At 38.0% G+C, this 23902-nt stretch overlaps 1 protein-coding gene across 2 annotated transcripts in view; it reads right to left on the bottom strand.

Moving 5' to 3' along the window:
- RELN (reelin) overlaps positions 1 to 23902 on the bottom strand; it is a 439320-nt gene that overhangs the window by 303087 nt on the left and 112331 nt on the right. For both annotated transcript variants that reach the window (XM_036327598.1, XM_036327599.1), the window contains exon 3: positions 9873 to 10008. In XM_036327598.1, coding sequence (XP_036183491.1) covers positions 9873 to 10008 — 136 coding nt within the window. The remainder of the gene's footprint in view (positions 1 to 9872; positions 10009 to 23902) is intronic.

Raw genomic sequence — 23902 nt, 5'->3', positions numbered from 1 at the left:
AATGATTTTTTGAAAAAGCATAAACACAGACTAAGAGGTTCACTCATTACGGGTTAGTTAGTTGCAAGGCTATGTATTCCAGGGAGCTTTGGAAAAGGGACAGAATGTGTTGCTTTTCCATTGAATTGGTTTGCCTTATAAAATAAATTTATTAAAATTTCAAAATAGAACAACTTAACAAGAGAACAAAAATTTTTGTAATGAGAAAGACAAGGTTTTTTAAAGTGATGACTAGGTAATTAGAACAATGACTAGGAAACTGGCATTTCTCTTAATCTGTGAACAATTATCAAACATCACTTTATAGGACTATTACTGTTAAAAGTTGAAAAGTTAACTATCATTAGTCTTTGTGATGCTGGCCTTAGCACAAAAATTATAATATGACTTTATTTTAATAAGGATGACTTCATAGCTTAGCTTTTCATTTTAATCAGGTTGACTTCCTAATTAACTCTACTATGACAATAATATATTTTCATAATTAGGACTATGCAAAGATTATTAGCTATAAAGTTGTTTATCAAAGCTGTTACAACAGTGAACATTTGAAATAAACAAAATGTCCAGAAATACTCTAATTAAATACATTAGAGTACAGCCATAGAATAGAATACTATCCAGATACTGTAGATAGGTATGTATTAATATTTATAATGTAATGTTAGGTTTTAAAAAGCAAGGTTAGAACACTGAATTCATGGTAGAACCCCAATTTTATAAAAAATAAAATTGAACCAACAGGGTGAGATAAAAGGGGGTTTACAGTTGTTTGTATGGAAAATAATACAATAATTAATAAATAATAATACAAGAACAAACTGTTTTGCATACTCACAACTGTAAACCTACTTTCGCCCCACTCTATATACATACATCTGGAGAAATACACTCCAAGATACTTAGTATTCTTGTTTCTGGGATAATAGGAACATATGTGTGTGTGTGTGTGTGTGTGTGTGTAAGTATGAATGTGTGTGTACATGTTTTCTTCAATAAATAAGCATTGCTTTTACAATCATAGAATAAAATTATTTTAAAACACTTTAAAAGAAGTAGTATTTACTGTCAGATTTAAATGTAAAAAAAACAATGCCTATTTGAGGCATATATTTGTTTACTGTCATTCTTTTAAATTATAAATCCAAATTAAGGCACTTTGCATTCTGACGCAAAAGTGAAATATAGAAAGCTAAAAATAACTTGACATTTTAACAAAAAACAAACTCAGAAATACAATGTCTGACACAAGCCACAAGAAAAAAAAAAGTATATATTCCAAATACAACTCTTGGATTGAAAAATATTAATACGTATGTATTTTTTCAAAGTCTTTTTAGGAGTTACCTAAGTGCAATATGGAACTGAAATGCAAGAATAAAGCGTCCTCAAGAGAAAACTCTGATTCCCTTTGAACTTTGAGAAGAGGTCATCTCAGCTTGCTCTAAGTGAGCCACTGATAAATCTCCCCTTGCTATTTATTTGCATGGGATATCCCATTGCACAACATTAACTTAGATCCATTTCAGGAGACAAAGAAACCTACGTTTTAGGAGCAAAGTATAAAATTCAAAAGCAGGAATTATTTTTCTTGCCCTGATGACTTAGTACAGTTATTTATACTCTCAGTTTCTTCTAATAGTCTACATTTTCTCTTAAGTCCATACATATTGCTTTAATTCCTTATATCCAAGCTCTTTAAACAGAAATAAACACCAAACCAATTCTCCTATTTATAAATTCTGATGATAGATAATACAATTGTTCATTTACAAGATTTACAACACAAAAGTCTTTGTAAAACTACCCATTTCAACATATACATTTTTATTTCTCCAATGTGGCATTTATTATAAATTAGAAAGTCCAAAAGGTATCAAATGTTTATTTTATTTTTTAGAGTTAAATACAACCATCTACAATGCCCTAAGATATGTTTAGATTTCTTTAACAAAGTATGAAAATGTTAATAGCATTTCATTTTAACACCAGAAAATAATGAATGTCATAGTTGGTATAATATTTAAAAGACTTAATGTTTTCCCCTAATGTGATTGTAGGTACATTTTTCTGTTCCATCTTTCCCTCTCCCACACAGAATGATTCCATGCCAAATCCCTTAAATTGCTCTTTTGAAGTTTAAAATTAATTCCCATGGTTGCTCTCCTATAATCCCCCATCTTTTGAAAAATGCAAAATATGCTTATACTATTAGAGAAACCAGATGAAATCCTAAATATCCTATGTGAGCATGTGCTGTGCTTTCAAAAGAAAAGCCACTCACTCATTCTCAAAAAAAGCTGTTTGTCAAGGCACCTAATTTTATAATTAATATGAACAAGGTAACATTTTGCTTTAAGTACCCATTCATAATGTTAAATCAATGTTAAATTATAACAAACTTCCATGGAAACACACAAGACATGTGCATTGGTTCTAATGAAATTCATACTGAATGGCAAATGAATTCTTAATAATGAGGCACTTGTGTTATCCAGAACTGGGATTGACAAGAACATAACTTAGCCACACTTTCTAAATAATATTATAGCAAGTAATGGATAAAGCACATACATTTTTCAGTTTGAAGAAAATGATGTTTCACTGTACCTTTTTAATATAGTCTATTTCCCATACAGACTTATCAAAGGGTTGGCTCTTTTATAAACTCATCTTGCCCTAACCATCAGAAGTCCATAACAACAGATGCTGGAATAATTAAAAACCTATCATTATTTTTTAAAACTATCACTATAGACACTTCCATCACATTACAGACGAGGAGAATGAAGGTGGTTTACGGGTGTCCTTGTGTCACTGTACCCACCTCTTCGTGGTTAACGTGTAGGCTTTAATGTGCATCCTTGCACCTCTGCTCCGGCAGGAAGCCTGTCTCTGGGGATCACTTGCAGAAAATAGGACATTGAGTCCATAATTAAAGTAATCTCTTTCCAGGCAGATGCTGCAGTTGGCTCTGTTATCACATATTACAAAAGGCATCTTGAGAGTTATAAAATGTGCAGCAAATAGCTTTGGAGATGAAAAACGGCAATTTTTCATCTAATTTTGATCCATAGACATGTAAGCACTGTATTGCTAGTTTTTGGTTTTGAGCCAAATAACTATTATGGTGCTGCGATGAGCCAGGCAGTAACCAAAATTAAAGAATACTTTAGCTTTTATCCTCAAAGTGAGAAAAGCTCTTTTGTAACCATCTTTGCACTTAGCAAATAAGGATGCCATCTCAAATCTGAGCATTAATGCCTGCAGGCAGATTAAGAAGAAAGGCTTATGTAGCTTAGCCTTACAGTCATACTTTCAATATATTTGCTTAAGTTAAAACCAGGGGTTGATTAAGGAACCAGCCATCTTAGCACCTTTGCAACTATAGTGTACATTTTTTAATTTGAAGCATTTCTATTTATCTTTCATATATTATTTTAAGACATTGCTCTTTGAAATATGTTAGCCTAGATAACTAATATGCCCATATCATTCATAATCCCTTCTACAAATACTAGTAGTGGAAACAAACGGAGAAGATTTAACTAATACATTTTTGTTTCTAGCTTAGGACTTGTCAGTGTGATAACCAAAACTTGACCTCAATTCTGTGAGGTGCTAAAATGAAGATGGAAATAATTTTGTTTCACATTCATTTCTCAGTAATAAATAAGACAACTTCTGAATATGAACTGACTCATTTTTAAAGAGGTTATTTTAGAATTCTTAGAATTCTAGAAATTTTGTTTAAATTTTATTTCCTCAAACTGTTTTGTGTGTATGTTTTTGAAATATGTTTTTATTTACTTGAGATAGAATAGAAACATCAATGATGAGAGAGAATCATTGATTAGCTGCCTCCTGACCAGGAATCAAACTGTGACCTCTTGGTTCATAGGTTGATGCTCAACCACTGAACCACCCCAGCCAGACTCATTGAGCATTCTTATAACCAGTATGTTGAGCTCTGCATCTGGTAGACTGCTTGTCTCCATTTCGTTTAGTTCTTTTTCTGGAGTTTCGTCCTTTTTTTTTTATTTGGGCCATATTTCTTTGTCTCCTCATTTTGGCTGCTTCCCTGTGTTTGTTTGTATGTATTAGGTAGAGTTGCTACATCTCCCAGTCCTGGTAGAGTTGCCTTATGTAGTAGGTGTCCTGTAGGGCCCAGTGGCATAGCCTCCCATCACCTTAACTGGGTGTTCTAGGTGCGCCCCCTGTGTGGTCTATGTGCACCCTCTTCTTGTAGTTGAGCCTTATTGCTGACGGCATGTCAAGGGGAGAGATTTACCTTCAGGCCGACTGGCTGGAAGGACTGGCCATGGCCACCATGAAGGATCTGCTATCCAGGGGCCGACCCCATGGAGCAGAACTCATTTCAGGGGGGCTTGGTGCCCTCTGAGTCCACCCTTTGTGTTGCTCATGGAGGCGGTTGAATGGTCCTTCAGCATGGTATGAAGCTTTCCACTGGGTGCGCTGGCTCTGGGGTCTCCGGGAGGTGCAGACCAAGGTCAGCCACCACCCATGTCTGTTCTAGAGCCACTCAGCATGAGCTCCAAAACAATCTGCATATGGCTGCTCCTTTGCTGGGTTTGGAGGTACCTCCACAGCCAAGGTATCCCTCCCAATTTTTATGTACCACACATGGGTGTGGGACCACCTGTTCGGCATCTCTGTTCCTCCCACTAGTCTCCATGGCTTCTTCCTATGTCCTTAGTTATAGGAGTTCTGTTCAACTAGGTTTCGGGTATTCTGAATGATGGCTGTCCCGTGGTTTAACTGTAATCCTGAAGTTGTTGTGGAAGGATGCCAGTATCACATTGACCTATTCCACCATCTTGACTGGAAGATTCTTTTCTCAGTTTGGGGGGAGTTTACTTAACGTCAAATTGTCAGTAATTTGGGCACAAATCTGATCTTCTATGTTTCATTTGTATTCTAATATTATCCTAGCATCTCTGTCCAAGCAGTTAAACCTAAATCTACTGGTGATAAATTTTGTCTTTAATTCACACATCCTTTCCCTATGTAGAATTCACTTTTGACAAGTAATCTTTATATATAAAAGCTTAAGTGACTGTTTGACTGTCCGACCAGTACCTATGATGTGCACTGACCACCAGGGGGCAGACGCTCAATGCAGGAGCTGCCAAGCTGCGGTGACTTGGCAGCTGTGGTTCTCGGGTGATGCACCCAGAACCAAAGAGGAGGGAGACAGATTCCGGGGTGAGTCACCCAAGAACCACCCTCTCACAATATGGGACCCCTCAGGGGATGTCCGGAGAGCCAGCTTTGGCCTCATCCCCGCAGACCAGGCTGAGGGACCCCACCAAATCCGTGCACTGGGCCTCTAGTGATATATAATAAGCTTTCAAGGAATGGATCTACATCATAGATATCAAGATGTAATCTAATGTGTTCTTCGTATTTCAGAAGTTTAAATCAGTGTCTCTCAATATTCAAAGGAATTAGATAATTCTCTCATACAGAGGTAGATTTCAAAATTACAATAGTAAACACCATAATATATGTATCAGTACCATTATAAAAAATAGGTAAGTGGTCATTTTAGAGGCAACTGTAGTAAAGTGACAAAAATTGCCTGCTTGAAACTAGACTACCTTCTGAATCCAAGCTGTCACTCATGGGCAAGTGTAAGCCCGTGTCACTGTAAGCTGAGATAATAACAGCACCTACTTCATAGAATTACTTTGCGAATAAAATGAGTTAAAAGATGTAAACTACTTAGAACAGTGACTAGCACATTCTAAATTTTCAAATATATTATTAATTAATGTTGTAATTGTTATTTTACAATCCCTATTCCCTGGCAGCTTCTCACTAATATTTAGGGTTAGATGGCTGGAGATTTCCTTCATTCCTTCCTTTTTTCCCTTACTCCCTTGCCTGTCCCTACCTTTTTCCTCTCCCTCCTCTTCCCCTGCCTCCTCCTCCTCCTTCTCTCCTCCTTCTCATTCTCCTCCTCCTTCTTTCTCCATCTCTTCTCTCCATATACCCTCCTCACTCTTAGGATTTTGGGGGGACAATTTACATGCAAGAAGTTTGAATAGTTAAGGGCCTCTTTTAACTTGAGGCTTACTTGCCACTAAGGACTAACCAAATATAAAAGTAAGAACAAATTATACTGTCATAAGATCTGGATACTAAGCAGATCTCTGAAATTATCACTTGAAAAGTTATCAACAGGTGTCAAAAACTAATAATAAAATAAATTTAGTTACTTATCCATTTTTATTTTATTTTATTTTTATTGATTTTAGAGAGGGAGAGAATCATAAGATTGGCTGCCTCCTGCATGTCCCACACTGGGGATTGAGCCAGCAACCCGGGCATATGCCCTGACTGGGAATTGAACTGTGACCTCCTGGTTCATAGGTCACCGCTCAACCACTGAGTACACCGGCTGGGCTAGTTATCCATTTTATACATCTGTACCAGGACAGCCAGCAACTTTATCCTCAGGCCATCCTCTCCTCTGTGTCTCTCACTTGATTATTTTTAACGAGAAAGGCAGTAAAAAAAGACAGCCCTCATTACTGTGTGGCTAAGTGGTTTAGCTATAAAACCTGTTTTATTTATACAGCATGCTCTTCTCTGGGAAAGACACACACAGCACATGATGTAATTGTTTGGGATTTCAGTTCAAATGTTCCATAATTCTTACTACAAGATTTTAAAAAAGGACTTAAATAGATAAGTGGGTTTTTTAATCATACACGGCTGTTCTAATATGAAATTACAGAATTGGGTGCAGTGTCGATTCAACTGCCACTTTAGAGAGACCGTACACATGGTAAATGATAGATATTAGTAGCTGGATTCTTCAAATCCAAGACACAATCAATTGTAAGGCATTAAGAAATAAAGTAAATGCTGCCAATTTTGATTACAATCTCTTCTTTTGAGATTCCAAAACATTTTTTAAAAATCAGTATTTCAGAATCAATGAAATATGATATCATTATGAGCTATTAAGAAAATTTTATTGAGAGCCTTCTATCATCTGTATTTCAGTATTAGGACCTGTTAGGTACATAAAAATAGCTAACACAGTCCCTGACCTTGGGGGATTTAAAATCCAGTTAAAAAGGAAAATACACTTGTAAAGAAATTAAATAATGTATGAAGTAACTAACGATAAGAAGTTATACAAAATATATGACTAAAGCATATAAGCATAGCTGAAGTTTAATTTTTAAAAAGCTATTCTTCCTACTTTAAAACGTGAAATTTTTAATTTTTGAGGTTAGTTAGAAAAAAGAGAATCATGATATATTTACATTCAAATGCCATAAGTTTATGTGTTATTTTATTTTTGCTGAATGTTTAAAATTTATGGTGAACATTAGCAATCCCCTTCAAGTATTGCTGGGCCCATACTAATTACAGGTTTTAACTCTTATATGGCTCTACTCAACACATAATAAATAGTGTAGTAAGGAACAAAGGTAAAACATTGCAAGACTTTATTTTGGAAATTTTCAGATAAATTGTTTCAGTGGTCCATGTTCAATCTTCAGTTTTCCTGTAGTCTCTCACAAGCTAGTTAGGAAAGGAGATTAACAAAAGCATCTTGCCCACATAAGAAGCAACTACTCCATGCAAAGCTCAACGTAATCATGGCTCATGTGAAGCAGAGACTTAATGCTATTAAGAATAGCAAAAAGTGCAAATTGCATCATAAAAATTTTGTTGGGAAATACGAGTGAGAGTGTGTATTCTTTGCAGAGAGTAAAAATTACTTCTGAGCAAACTGTATTTTTCTGACCAACTGCTAAGAAAATATTCTTTGAAGTTAGGACTTAAAATACCTGTTATTTCTCAGAAGAAAGTAGAGTTTGATATCCCAGGAACAGTGAGATCATATGCCATCAAACATGATATTTAAACAGATTAAATTTAAACCTCTATTTCTTTTTGAAGTAAGCAATTCTATATTGTTGACATAATTTATTTTGTGTTCTACTGTTGACAAAAATAATTCTTGTTTTAAATTACAAAGTGATGCATGGGGAAAATTTGTTGTCCTTCCAAATGCAAACATGAGGAAGATAAAGTATGCCAAAAGAGTCAGAGATTACTATTAAACAAAAGGAAAAAACAACATTGAACCTCATATAATCCAAGGGCATTTCCCATGTTTTCTCTGTTTGAGACATTGTATCAACTGTGGAGGGATCACAAAGAAATAAGTTGTCCCTATCCAGGCAAGAAATTAATTCAAATAAGTATACAGTAAACCAATCAGCATGTCACTTCTGTTATTGATGTCTTAGAAAGCGGTATAGTATAGAAGAGTGGGCATTTTCAACAGTTCTTGAAAAAAGGGTAGGACTTTAGCAATTAAATTTATAGAAAAAAAAGTATTCTGGGCTATGAGAAAAGCATGGAGAAAGAAAATCACAAAATGTTCAGGGAATTGTAGGAAGTCTTATCAATTAACACCCTATCCAGGAGGTGCATGCTATAGGAAATAAGAAAAGATGGTAAACATCAATTATTGGGAAAAGCATATCAAATCCATGCCAAAGGGCTGGCTTTCAGATGGAAATGTGGGGGGATACAAGCTTTGAGTGATCAAGATTGTACCTTAGGAAGATAAACTGGCTAACAATGTGCAGGATGGACTGGAGGAGAAATAGGCCGGAAGTGAACAGACCAGTTGGGATGCTATTGCAATCAATAACCTTAGCAAGAGGTACTGGAAAGAATGAGTTCAAGTATGAAAAACTTCCTGAGGGAGAAAATGATGAGATTAAATGTCAATTAACTAGAAGGATGAATCTGATGTTTGCATCTTGGTAACCCAGAAGATGGGCAAAAAACAGGAACTCTTGACACTGAACTGTATGTTATTAAAGGGAAGTAAAGACAGTAGTGAATTTAGAGTGTGCATATTTTATGAGACTTTGTCATCTGAGCAGAAGGTTGGAATACAGAATCATTCAATATGCCGTCCAGCTCTATTTTGCTTGGCTGCCCATAGAATGCTGTTTCTGAATGGCCTCTGACCTTATTCCACTGGCCTATTTACCCATTCAACAAATATTCAGTGAGTGCTTACTGTGTGTCAGGGGCTGTTTAGGCAGTTGGGGCCAATGAGTAAACAAACAAAAAAATTCTTGCTTTCAAGGAACCTGCATTTCAGCAGAAAGAGACAGACAGTAAATATACATGATTAAATAAGAAGTATATCATGTGCTAGAAGTAAAAAAACACACAAAGATATGGAAAGAAAAGATAACTAAAGAGGATGAGGAGTGGTGGTTCTGGGGCAGTGGCAGCAGAATAGTCTATGCTGAGAGATGTCACAAGTCACAGCCTTTGAGCCACAGCGCAGTGTTTGTCCGAGGCCGTGGGGGCATTACTCACTACATTTCCCAGTTTCCTCTGCATGAAAGCACATGAGAAAGTTATTAAGTTTCTATAGAGTCCCTGATTTCTCACCATCATGAATCTCTTATTTGATCACATTTCCTTCTTGTCACTAATGGTCAGAAATCAGAAAGCTAAATTTGTGGTCTTCTTCCAACATGTATATGAGTCTCATGGCATTTTTAGTACCTGTTTTCATCTTATTTTCTAAACGAAAATTTTCATAACGCCTTTATTTTTATCTTATTGTGTATTTTGGTCAGCTAAAATCTAATTTAGAACTCTTGAGGAATTAATAAATGGGCAAAAATAAAGTTACTTTTTAAAAGTTTTCAACTCTTTTTTGACACCCAAATCAGTGAATTCTATTAGAGGCAAACTTGTTAAAATAATACACTTTAATAGTTACCCCATATGTAACCCAATGAGGGGTATATTTGCCTTCCTTAGTGGTCATGGACACTGTGGGTACTTACATGAAATTCACGCAGCCCGTGCCAGCAGGTGGAGCAATCCAGACGAAGCTGAGGTTGGTTGTGGGCAGATGACTCACGTGAGAGGCCACCACGCTGCACATAAACTGGTTACCAAACTGGTGGTCAGACATGATCCCTGAGAGACAGAAAGGAAGTTTGTTATAGAAACAACAAAACGAAGTCTTTCTTATCATAGCCTAACAATATTTTCTGGACATTTTTATTTTATGTTAAGATTCATCATGCTGTTCGGGCTTCCCCATAAATTATGCAACTTTCCATTTCCTATTGTTAGAAGGAAATTAATCATTTAAAACATCATTGTTAAGGAATAACCTAATAAATTTATTGCCATCGTATTGGCTTTGCTTTGATTTTGTTGATTGGTTGTTGCCCATCACCAAAGACCACTAGGACCACACTGGAAGTGTTTACAGCAAAGGAAACAAAATTCCATTGATAAGTGGAAGGTATCTCAGAGAGGATGTTAGAAGGGGCTTGTTAAAATATTTGGGCTTGTGTTGTTATTCTAGAGAATTGAATGGTCAAGCTGGCCCCAGAATTTCCAAATTTTAGTACTGAAAGTCCTGCATCCTGGGAACACCTGCTCCCCTCAACCCTTGCCCAGTCCTGTAGGGGATGTTATAGAGAAAGGTGGCTTTACTTCTGAACTGGGCGCTATCAGAGGTAAGGGCAATTTTATCACTGAGTATCTTAATTTTTGTCTAGGAGACATGAGGAATTGAGTAGGGCTCAAGCTTTGATTGAAAAAAAGTTCATGTTAACAAGAAGAGGGGACGTTGGGCATGTTGGTGGTTTGCACCATGTTCTATATCCAGGCATGAGTATAACGTGGTCCTCCCAGTTTCAGAGTGGTCTCGTTTGGCGCTGATGGTCTGTGAAACTGCTTATGTGCAACATGAGAGCACCACGGCTCCGCTCTGAGTGCCGGGCCAGCTCCCAGTTGAGCTACTGGGGCGCTTTCTTTCCCTTTCCCATAAGGCTATTCTCTCAGGTTTACCTCAAGTACAAAATATTAACACATGACTGGATAATAAGAAAATAAACAACTCAATTTTTAAAAAATGGGCAGAAGACCTAAATAGACACCTCGTCAACAAAGACATGCAGATAGCAAATAAGCCTATGAAAAGATGTTCAACATCTTATGTCATTAGAGAATTACATATTAAAACAACAATGAAATGCCACTACACACTTACTATGGCCAAAATACCAAAACCACTGACGACATCAAATGCTGGCGAGGATGGGAAGCAACAGGAAAACATTCGTTGCAAGTGAGAATGCAAAATGGTCTAACCCTTTTGGAAGACAGTTTAATGTTTTGTTACAAAAGTAAATGTACTCTTACCATATAATCCGCAATCCCACTCCTTGCTAGTTACCCAAATAAACTGACATTTTATGTCCACACAAACTCCTGCACATGGATATCTGTAGCAGTTTTATTAATAACTGTCAAAACTTGGAAGTCCCCAAAATGTCCTTCAGTGAGCTAATGGATAAACTGTGGTAGATCCAAACAATGGAATATTATTCAGAGCTAAAAGGAAATGAACTGCCATGAGAAGGCAGGGATAAGTAAATGCATATTACTAAATGAAAGAAGCCAATTGGAAATGGTTACATATTGTATAATTCCAACTATATGCTATTCAGGAAAAGATAAAAAGTATGGGGATGGTAAAAAGATCAGTGTTCTCCAGGTTTGGGAGGGAGAGAGGGATGACTGGGCAGAGCACAGGGGATTTTTAGGGCAGTGTATGATGCTACCATGGTGGAAACGTGTCATTGTGTATTTGTCAGAACTCATGGACTGTACAACATCACAGTGAGCCCTAATGTGAACTATGAACTTTGAGTGAAAATGATGTGTTAATGTAGGTTCATCTATTGTCATGAATATATCACTGTGGTGCAGGATAGTGACAGATGGATGCTCTATGTGGCGTGGGTGGGTGGGGACAAAGGTACATGGGAAATCTCTGTTCTTTCCATTCAATTTTGCTGTGACTTAAAACTGCTCTAAAAATAAAGTTTATTAATAAAAACATTGCCAGAAGTGGGCAGTTAAATAAAACATTCATTTATTGACTTTGTGAAATGGGCAAATGACTTACTCTCTCTGAGACCCAGTTTTCTTATCTATAAAATGGAATTACCATGTCCCCTGTATCCTGAAGTTATAGTGAGAATTAAAAGGCCCAAACACATACAACAGCTCCTAGTACAGCACACCTGTGTTTGGATAGGTGCCAACTGGCTATCATCATACCAGTCCCTGCATTCCTCCATCACTACACTTGCCCATCTTTCTAAGGTGTCTGTGATGGACTGGGTCTTTCATCTTTATATTCCAAGCAACTGTCACAATACCTGACACATCACAGATCGTCAAGAAATGTTTTCTGAATAAATACAAAAATAATGTAACTATAAAAAAAGACAATAGAATCTGTGACATATGTTACATTAACTAGTGAAATAGGATCTTCTAGAATAGGAAGTTATTCTGAATACTAGTTCATACTGGGCAAAGAAATAGAAAAATAAATCTATATTTTTTATACAGCCAACAATGCTCTTTTTCTCATTTAAGAACTCATTTTTTGAGCTGTATCTTGAGACAAAATTCTTCAAGCCAGAGAAACCGCAAGGTTAGAAAGAATAAGACTCCCGGGGAAATTGCCGAGTGCTGAAGGTGACTCAGGCATTGCCACTCCCCTCTGGTCGGGCATAAACAGGGAGCCAGTGTGTAGAAAATGACACATCTGCAGGAGTCAGCTGCCAAAAGGAAAACACAGGTTCCAACCACAATCATTGTGGGAAGGGAAATGAATCAAACAAAATAAGGATGCAGTGTTTCACAGCCTTAGTAACCGGATTCACGTTCGAATATCTCCTCATTCCTCAAAACTCCTTAGAAAGTGAGTGGATGTCTAGGCTACATAGTACTTGACAGAGATGTTATAAAGCAGCTATATGTCATAATTACCATATGCCCTATCCAGATAAATATGCCACAGACCCATAGTATGGCAGGCTTACTAGGCTGGCCCAGTAAGTTCCCCAACGTGGCTGCACAGGGGCATCACCTGAAGAGGCTGAGTAAATACGGGTGCCAGAGATTCGGGCGTAACAGGTTTGGGGTAAGGCCTGGGTAATGAGAGCTGTGAAAGCTCACCAAGCAATTCTAAAATGTAGCTGAGAACATGCATTAAAAACGTGTCTTAGTAAAAGGCTGTCCAGAATTCAGGGCTCAGGGTAATACCACTACGGCACCAATACACAGTTTGAAAGTACCCAGCAGTGTCTTACATATGACTCTGGTAGTAATACAAAATAACCTATCTTCTTATCCATTACTCCTAAACCACCCCCAATATGTATTCTGAGGATTTGTTTTAGATACCTTCAAGTAATATGAGTGGCAGTGGTCTTTTGCTTTTTTTTTTTTTTTTTTTTTTTAAACATAGAGCACTGGCACTTTATACTCCTACCACATTTTAATTGGCTTTTCCTTCCTTCCTTCCTTCCTTCCTTCCTTCCTTCCTTCCTTCCTTCCTTCCTTCCTTCCTTCCTTCCTTCCTTCCTTCTTTCTTTCTTTCTTTCTTTCTTTCTTTCTTTCAAACATCTAAAGGTTGGCCAGAGTTGGAATTATTAGAAATCTATTTACCTTATCAACCAGCAGGAAAAACAACAGTATTTACAGAATCCTTATTTTGCATCAAACATTATGTTAGGCCCTATGGAGGTACATAGAAGAAATTTGGGACATAGTCCCTACCCTGAAATGACTTGAGCTGGGAAGAGAGACCTGGAATAAACTGACACTCTAAATAAAACAGCTAACTTGCTGGTATTCCTGGGAAATACAAAATAGGAAAGAAAGAGGGATTAACACAGACGATTGTAATAATAACCAATGCTTGTTGAGCACTTACAACGGCCTGGCATTATTCTAAGTGCTCCGTGAATGCTAACTTTTTGAAGGCTCTGAACAACCCCATCAGATAGGAGCTGTTATTTTCTCCATTTTAGCACACAGGACAGAGCAAGCAGGCAGTGCAGCCTGCATTCAAACCACAGTGCCCTTGCTATACAGTCAGGAATGGCGTTATTGCAGAGGGAGACTGAAACAGTCTTCGGGGAAAGGCTAAAATTTCCCATAATTTTTTAAAAAAATTTTATATTCAGCAGCAGGGTATAATTCAGAGACTGTCACCTCACTGCCACAGACTGCATGACTTTGTCAGGATGCCCTCTCGCAGGGTCAGTTCTGACATCTATAAGCTGCTGGTCCACAACCAGCAAGGCCCCTTGCAGTGTCACAGCTGAGTGCAATGTAAGTGGACAGAGGAAAGATGGGAGGACATCACACAACGAGCAGAGGTGCGCATGTAAAATGAGAACGAGGAAGACGAGAGCAGTCAGCACCAGCTTCCAGTGTCCTATGAAAACAATTTACTGCAGCTGCCACACTGATCTTCTCAGTGGTTTCTGTGTCATGAAAGATATATACCATCTAATTAATATGTAGGGATTATATTATATATTCGGAAGCCTATTCTTGGGATAACTGAAATTTGAATTTGGTAATGAATTTAAATTTATGATGGTGTTTTCCCTGCTGCAGGCTGGATAACAGGGTACATATTGCATTTTTAATATTACTTGGAAAAGGGAAAATGGGATCTATAGTAAAAGAATTTAATTACGCTGCATATTTCAGGGAGATACAAACATATCAAATATATGCTGACAGAAGAAGATTTGACTTTGGGTGGGGGCACACAATGCAATATACAGATGATGTATCATAGAACTGTACACTTGAAAACTATATAATCTTAAAAAACATTGCCACCCAATAAATTTAATTTTAAAAAATAAAGATTTCATGTTTATTGTTGTGGTTATGTGTAAACTGTCACACAAAATTTTTTCACATGGCATTTCTTCCCTAGAGAAAGAAGCTACTATAATTGACTATTAGAAAAAGTAAGCACTTCCAGAAGTATGGCTCTCTTGATCTAATTTTGAGCAAAGAAAGTAAAGCATATCCTTCAAACTCTGAAGTTTCACAAGATTGATAACAGTCTTGATTTTAGCAAGATTTTAAAGAATCCATGTTATAAATACATTTCTTTTAAATGTTGTGTACCCACTTTTGAGAAATAGAATATTCACAATCCTGTTATAATTTCTATACCAAGAAATAATATAGCCCAGCTGCTGTGGCTCAGTGGTTGAGTGTCGACCTATGAACCAGGAGGTCATGGTTCGATTCCCAGTCAGGGCATAAGCACAGGCTTCGGGCTCAATCCCCAGTAGGAGGTGTGCAAGAGGCAGCCAATCAATGATTCTCTCTCATCACTTATGTTCCTATCTCTGTCTCCTCCCTTCCTCTGTGAAATCAATAAAAATATTTTTTAAAGGAAATAATGTAACTCTTTAAAACAATTATTCTTCTGACAAAGTATGGTGCTTGAAATTCATTAAGTCATTCAATCCTTTAAATATGTAACTCAAATATATATATTTATCTTCCTAATCAAAGTTTGTGGTTATAAAATAGGAATCTGTATCAGAGTTTCTTTTAGCCACCTTAGACTTCTGCACGATTAGGCTCACAACGTCTTTAACTGTTCTAAACTTGCTTCCATGATCCCTTTTAAGACAATGATACACATTTCTGTGCCTTCTGGGACGTCATTTTCCCTGACAAGTCTTCAGTTATTTTAAGTTTGTGACTAAACCTTGTATGAACTCCATTTTCCCTCAGGAATACTTTCTATGCTTTTAATGTGCATACCTTGGGTCTTCAGAACTGTAACTAGAATTTCTATGATCCCCCATCTCTAAAATAAAATTTACATATCCTCATAAAAATGTAGACCATTCAGTTCCAAGAAACACATTGAAGATTTTATTACCAAAAATAACCCAAGTAGTGAAAAAATTACACAATCGTGTTGGGTTTATTCCATATTTTGTAGATTAAAGATGTACATTACACATACCTGTTGAGTGTGTAATTTGCCATGGTTAGTGTTAACATTGGTAGAACTTGTTCTAGTTTACTTTCCATGGGGTTCAAGAACAAAGACGTCTGTGGATGGGATATCACCAAAGGGCAAGTATTACATTAAGATTTTAGATTTTTGTTTGTAGAACATGTAACCTTCCTATATAAAAATGGTGAAACCTTAAAATAAATATTATTTGATTACTTCAAAAACTTTCAGAAAGTTTGAAAGAATATTTTGTCAGAAAGTTTAATAAATGTATCAATTTATGCCCCCATTAGAAGTATAAAATAAGACACTTTTTTTGTTATTGTTAATCTGCATCCAAGGATATTTTTTCCCATTGATTTTTAGAGACTGGAAGGGAGGGAAGGGGTGGGGGAGAGATAGAAATATTGATGTGAAAGATCCATATTGATTGGTTGCCTCCCACACACGCCCCAACAGGGGCCAGCATTCAAACCTGCAACCCAGTTACATGCCTTTGACTGGAAATTGAACATACACTCTGACCACTGTGAAACACTGGCCAGGTCTTAAGACAAACATTTAAAATTATTTCTATTTTATTTTTATTAATTGCTTTTTATTTAAAAGTGGTATCTAAAAGCTTTCATTACTTAATAAAATTGGCCTGTTCTGAAAATCTAGTTTGGAAAGTTCGTGTTATATTATTATAAGTGAAGAGAGGAAATGAATTACGGAGTTTGTTTTTCTCATTGTTTAAACTTTTCATATGATTCAATATGAATAACTGTTTACTTACAGAATTTGATTTGTCTCTTATTTGCCTTCTTTGCTAGGTTAATGTACTCAAGCATTTCAACGAAGCTAAACACAATTTTATCTGCTGAAAAGTAATCACAGAACTTCCTGGAAACATCCTTATTGCAGCTTATCTGTGAAGTACAAGCCTGATGAAAATGGATATGAAAAGACCCTCTCAAGTAGTGCTACAAAATAATGAACAGTATGTGCACACACTTTCACATATGTACACGGAGTTTGTTTAATTTTTAAAGCATTGATTTGAAGGCATTTGATTTCAGATTTAAGTCTCGAAGCAAAAAAAAAACAACAAAAAAACTAAAACCCTTTTTTAAGTCACTCTGGAATTCTATGTCTATGGGCACGTTAGAAAACATATGAGGATCCATGCTATTTCCACACTTACTGGTTATGTAAAAAGAGCTTATTCTAAGTCAACCAGATTCTTTCCTCACTCACTGCAGTTACAAAGATGAGAATTCTTGTTGTTGCTTTCCTTCTCCACTTCTCTCCTAGCACTACCATTTAGCAAACGCCTTCTCTGTGTCAAGTGTTCTCCCATATTATTACCTTACTATTATGGGAGAGGCAGTACAGGGGAAAAGCTGAGAACATAGACCCCGAGGCAGTCTGACTAGGTACAGATCCTTTGCTCCACTACCAAGGAGTTCTGGACTCTTGGGCAGATTACTCAAACACTCTTTCTTCAATTTCCTTTCCAAGAAAATAGAGATAATAAATAATAGGGTGGCTATGAAGATTAAATGAGTATATGACATATACTAGTAAAGCACTACATTTGTTGGCCTTTATTATCATTCCCATTTTAGAGATAAAGGATACTTATCAAGAACCAGTGGGTTTAACCAAAGGACAACAGAGCTAGTGAATAGCACTTCAACACAGGTCCATTTTCTGTCCTACACTGTCCACTGGCATCCTCCTTCCTTCCGTGTGCCCAAAGGGACAGGACCTTAATGACAAGACAGGCCCCTGTCCTGATCAACAGAAATCCTCTCCAAATACAGCGATGGAGTACAAAGTGAGCAGGCGAGTGTAAGCAGGAAGAGGGCCCCTCCTCTAGGCACAAGGATTGGTTTTCTCCCTCTCCCTCTCCTCCTGATTCCCCTCCTTCTCTAAACACCTTAATTTCTCATTAGACAATTACTGAATTCCCTTTGTCCTCTTGGCAAATGTATCTCTTAGTCAGATACAGATGGAGTGAGATATCCTTGGTCAAAAGTACTCCCCTAAAGGGCAAAGCCATACAGTTACACTTAGGCCTGTGTGGCCACTGAGTTCGACACAGCAGAATCCTTTCCGAAGAGCAAGTACAAAATTCACTGCTAAAGGTCCCTGACAAACTGGTTCCTTCCCTACTACTTCATACTCTCCCTCACCCCTAAAAGCTGCCTGGTGGTAGAAAATCACTACACATTGTCTGCCTCCAGCCTTTCTACAGCAAACACACCATGCTGTGTTCAGAACTATATTCCGCCTCACTATCAGGTGATTTGACTTGTCCTGGTGTGTGTTAGATTCATAGCACAACTTCTAGTCTAGAAGCTGAATTTCACACATATACAGGCTAAAGAAATCCAAAGAGGAGAAGGCTTTTGAGATATAAACCCAAGCCAACATAGGAGCCTGAGAAGATCTTCAGCAAAAGTTAATTAAAAAATAAAATTATTTTTCATAACTGAAACTTTATATCCATTGAAAATAACTCTTCATTTCTATCTCTCTGGGCTGATTTATCATGACCCTTATTCAAAATTCATACTCTATCATGGCCAAACTGATTATAATTGTATGTACACATCTGTAGGTTTCTTGGGTTTCTTCTCCCTAGACCAGGGGTCAGCAAACTATGGCCCAAGGGTCAAATTTGGACTATTTTTGTACAAGCATTGAGCTAAGAATAGTTTTACATTTTGAAAAGTTGTAAAACAAAAAGATGAATATGCACTAGAGGTCTACCCTTATGATCTGAAAAGCCTAACATATTTATTAGCTGGTAGCCATTTACAGAAAAAGTTTGCTGACCTCTGGCCTAAGATGTCCTTTATTTCTCTGGCATGGCTAAACCATTACTCACCACTTAATACACATATGAGAACATAAACCAGCCCCTTCATAAAATTTCTGTACAATTCCTTCCTATATCCAAGGTTAATGTTAGGAACATCTTTATGCGCTCAGAATACCCAGAGAGCAAATCATTTCTCTCAAGAAACTTAATCTAGGAAAAATGGAAGTAAACAAACTGTGATAAGGGTTATATTAAAAGACCATATTAATCATGGAAATTTACGTTTTGTGGTAAAAAAAAATTGCCCCCTAAGTTGCAGGTCAATAGTATATGAGTCAAAGACTCTTCAGGGAAGTTGTCCTCCATACAAGGGCTCAGCAATCTAAGATATTTCCATATGGTAGCTATGCTATCTCAGTGTGTGGCTGCCATTGCCATCACAGCAAGTGGATAAAGAAACCTATAGGCCCTGGCCAGATGACTCAGTTGGTTGGAGTGTTGTCCCATATACCAAAAGGTTGTGGGTTCGATTCCCAGTCAGGGCACATATCTAGATTGTGGGTTTGATCCGGTGTCAGGGCGCATAAGGGAGGCAATCCATCAATGTTTCTCTCCCTTCTCTCTAAATATCAATAAAAACAAATTCGGCGAGGAATTTTTTTAAAAAAAGAAAGAAAAAAAGCTAGAGGGCTCACATCCTCAATTCTGTGCTCGACTGGAAAATAGTATACTTTATTTCTCCTCATAACCTATTAATCAAAATTATTCACATGGTCCCCATAAACTACAAAGAGAGCAGAAAGTGTGGAGGAGCAAATAGCTATTTCATGAGCAATAAATGCCTTGACCAAAAGGTATGTACAGTTAATTGAGGCAGAAGAGAGTTTGACAAGAGTTAGGATTCTCTAGAAAGTTGACTACAAAGTGGCAGAAAAAGTCATGAGAGAGGATGGTGGAAGTAACTGTGAAACACAAAACATAAGGTTCTGCACATCCCATAGGCAAGAACAGAGTCTCTTCAGTACCACGGAGAGCTCCTGCACTTTAAATTATTCTAAGACCCTATGATGTCAATTGTAATGCCTTTATTTAGCAACGGTTCATTTCATAAACATTTATTATGTGCCTATCATAGATTTTGTAGATGAAACAAGTTTCATAACACATCACTAACAGTCTAATGGGGAAGACAAGTAACTGTATTGCAATGAGGCTAAATGATTGCAAAGTCATCTTAGACATATTTAAAATAGATTAGGAGTTCCACACAATCAAAATGGTCGAATAGGCAAACATAGTACCCTCATCCTCCCACAACCACATAAAAATTACAACTAAACTACAGAGCAACCCATCATTCAGAAGTGCCTGAAATCGAGCTAAACAAAAGTCCTAGAACTAAATATCTAAAGAAGCCACATTGAGACTGGTAGAGGGGAAGAGATGCACAACCGGCTAGTCCCACACCCTTGCGTGGCAGATAAAAATCTCGGCTGCAGAGGACCCCTCTGTAGAGTGAAGGGTCCCAGTACTACACCAAGCTACCTAACCCAGAGTTCCAGTCTTGGGAAGAGAGGTCCCCATACTTCTGGCTCTTTCTGATTTCTTTTTAGTTGTCTACCTTTCAGAGTAGAGTGGAGAAAAAACACAATAAGTAAAACTCTCTACTGAACTAAGAAAAAAAGAAAGTTTAAAATATAAAAACAGTGGAGACTGAGGCTGAGGGCTGCTGGAGTTCTAGGCAGTTCCTCTTACAAGGCCATGCATGGGATTACCCCCACTGAAATCCAGCCCTGGGGCAGTAGCTCAAATGGCACCAGGGACATATGGGAGGAACTGAATTGTCTGGCATCAGAATGAGAGCAGGAGGGGCAACTTTTTCCTAGAGAGAAGCGCTGGCAGAGGCCATTGTTTCTTTGCTGAACAACTCTCCAACCCTGCCCCAACAACAGAGTCAGCGGGCAGGCACCATATCTGCATCTGCATCAACCTGGCAATCACTGTTTACCCTGCCCTGGTGATTCCCTGAGACCCCATTCCACTCAAGTTATCCCCTCCCCCTCCAAGCTATTTCTAGTGGCTTTTCCATACGAATGGCTTCTCTTGACTCATGCTTCACACTTTCCTAAAATCTCTCAAACAAGCAGCATCTGGCCTTGGCATGCCCCATACCTCTTATTAAGTGGCCCCAGGCCTGGCACTAACAGCAGCAGGCCTTGGTTAACAGCATGGCCTCTCTTGGGCACCTCCAAGCCCAGCATAAATAGCTGCCATCTGCAGGTCACTTTGTAGCTCAGGCTAGGTGGCCCTGGAAAGAACATAAGGATTGGCTGACCTTGGTCTGCACCTCCTGGGAGGCCCAGAGCCAGCACACCTGGTAGTCAGCTTCAGACCACATCAAAGCATCGACCAACCACATATGGGAGCCACACACTCAAGGGGCACATACCTGTCAGGGCACATACTTAGGTTGCGTGTTCGATCTCTTATCTGGGAGCATATGGGAGACAACTGATCAATGTTTCTTTCTCACATCCAGTGTTTCTCTCTCTTCCCCCATCTTCTTCCTTTCTCTCTAAAATCAATAAAATGTCCTCAAGTGAGAATTTAAAAAGAATAGTTTTGCTGCATTTGTTTGGGAGACTTTCACCAGGTCAGGGAGGGAATTAAGAGGTTAAGAGATTTAGTGTGAAAAATCATCTCCCTTGTGGCTTTCTAAGATGAAGGAAGTGTCAGATAACTTATCATCCAATCCAATGGTCAGTAAAGAGATACCTATGGTGATGGGAATAAGAAGAGAAAGGCTTTGATTTTAGCCCATTGCTGTATTCTTCACAGGAACTATAGGGAACGTGCACATGGAGGAGCGCAGCAGAAACCTGAAATTGGAAGTCTGTTTCTGGTTGTCTGCTATGGAATTCTGATCTATTCTGAGGATGCCAGATTTTTGCCAACAAGGGCGAAAGATGCCTTGTGGGCTTAATACAGTGAAAGATTAATGCCCAGATATTGACAATGCAAAGCAAATTAGGTATCACAGAAGAAGTATACATTATTTTGTGAGCCCATAGATATAGCAAATGCATCTACTTGGGATAAAGAATCAAACAATTACAGCAGCATTTAAGACATCTTTTGAAAGAGGTGTAAAATTCTCTTGGGGGGTTTGTTTCAAAAGGAACAGTATGCTCAAAATGGAAAAATTCTGAGAGAACTATGGAGAAGTGGGTGTCTAGAAAACAATGGTATGCACAGCAGGCACATGGGGGGAAGGGGCTGGAAAGCAACTGAGCCTCAAATGGAAAGCCCCTGAATGCTTCACTCGAGAATCCACACTGCTTCAGGCACAATGGGGAGTGACCACTGGAAGTCTGTGTAAATAGAAGAAAATATTAACACAATGGTGGTGTATAAAATGAATGTGTGCAAACCAAAGAGCATCAAGGATGCTGGAAAGTTGCTTCAAGAGACCAGGCAAGCCATGAGAAAGGTTGGAGAATTCTAGCGTTAGGAGAAGGGGTTTTTATTTGAATTTATGGCTTCATGCCTCATATTAGTATTCTAAAGATGCCATAACAACGTATCAGAAACTGGGTGGCTTACAACAGCAGGAACTTATTGTTTCACATTTCTGGAGGCTGGGAGTCCAACATCACAGTGTCATTGGCAGGGTGGTTTCTACTGAGGGCTGTGGGGACGAATCTGTTTCATGCCTCACTCTGAGCTCCTAGCGGCCCTAGGCTTTCCTTAGCTTATAGGAACATTATTCAATCCTCCATCTTCACAAGGCATTCTCCGTGTCTCTGTCTTCGCATGGCTGTCTTTTCATAAGACCACCAGTCATATTGGATTAGGAACCCACCCTACTATGACCCCACCTTTGCTTAACTCTCTGCAGTAACCCTATTTCAAAATAAGGTTACTTTTTCAGGTACTGGGGGTTAAAACTTCCACATATCTTTTTGGGGAGATTGGGGAGACACAATTCAACTCATAATATGCCTCAAGGGAATGAAGAAAAGCAGGAGGAGCTACAGCCTTCTCACGTGCAGAAGTGTTTGCGATTATGAAATCATAGATGTAGTTCTGTGACTTTGAAAGGTAGAAAGGCTATGCTTTGTTAAGATGCTATCAAATAAGAATAACTCATTTTCTAAATACTGACTGGTTTTACAATTTAAACTTGCCTAAAATACAAAATAGAATAAAACACCACATAAAATAAAGGAAGTAGTTAGAAGAGTGAGTAGCAGGTGGGGGGAGAGAAAATGTACATAAAAAACACACACACAAATATATTGGCAAAACCTTCTAGAAAAATTTCTAGCTTTCAATTGGAAACTGCATGCAGGAGTCTGCAAGACTTTCTGAAATTAATATGTATCTTTAAAAAGAGATAACCCATATATTTTTTAAATATTGAAAATCACTGACTAATATAAACTCTAAAGGAACATATAAACAGTCACAGTAGAATGGTCATTAAATTTGTCTTTAAAGACCTTCTAATAGGAAAAAGTCAATGTACCTAACAAAAGTTATTAGTAAAAGCTATCCTCATTTATTTGCCAACTCAATTAACTACCCTCCTGCCTTGTCCAACATATGTTATCAATAAGAGCCAGGCAGAGTTTAGGCTTACATTACAGGAACGTGGTTCTTTATAAAGATGTCACAAAAGGTGTCATCAAGATCACTTTCCAAAGACAGGCTGGCTAGGAAATATCACTAATTGTCAGCACTGAGGGCTGTGGGGAAGAATCTGTTTCATGCCTTTTCTATAATTTTTTTATGAAATAAGGAGCATTCCATAAAAGAATGTGATGGCATTTCCTGAAAGAGTATAGAACTGCAAAAAGGCCACCCATACTGTCCAGATTTTAGAGAAAGCTGAACTGGCCTCATTTAAACAGATTGTTTTTTTTTTCTTCTGCGTATGCACAGGGGTATAATTTAGTCTCACCTGGGTGTATAGGGATTTACAAACACAATTCCAATGACAAGGAACAGGATTTGCACACGTGACGGGCTGCCCAGATTGCTACAAATTCACCTTCTAATTTGCAGTGTTGCCCCCAGACACAGAGAAGGATTCTGCCCGCATATGGTGAGTGTGTGGAAGCTGCTCCCAGTGCACCAGGTGGGAGGTACTGGAGCTCACAGTCAGGGAGGCTGAG

This window comes from Myotis myotis, unplaced genomic scaffold, assembly GCF_014108235.1.
Source record: "Myotis myotis isolate mMyoMyo1 unplaced genomic scaffold, mMyoMyo1.p scaffold_m19_p_11, whole genome shotgun sequence".
Classification (NCBI taxonomy): domain Eukaryota; kingdom Metazoa; phylum Chordata; class Mammalia; order Chiroptera; family Vespertilionidae; genus Myotis; species Myotis myotis.
Note: the sequence above shows the minus strand (reverse complement) of the source record. Positions and strands in the feature narration are given on the sequence as shown.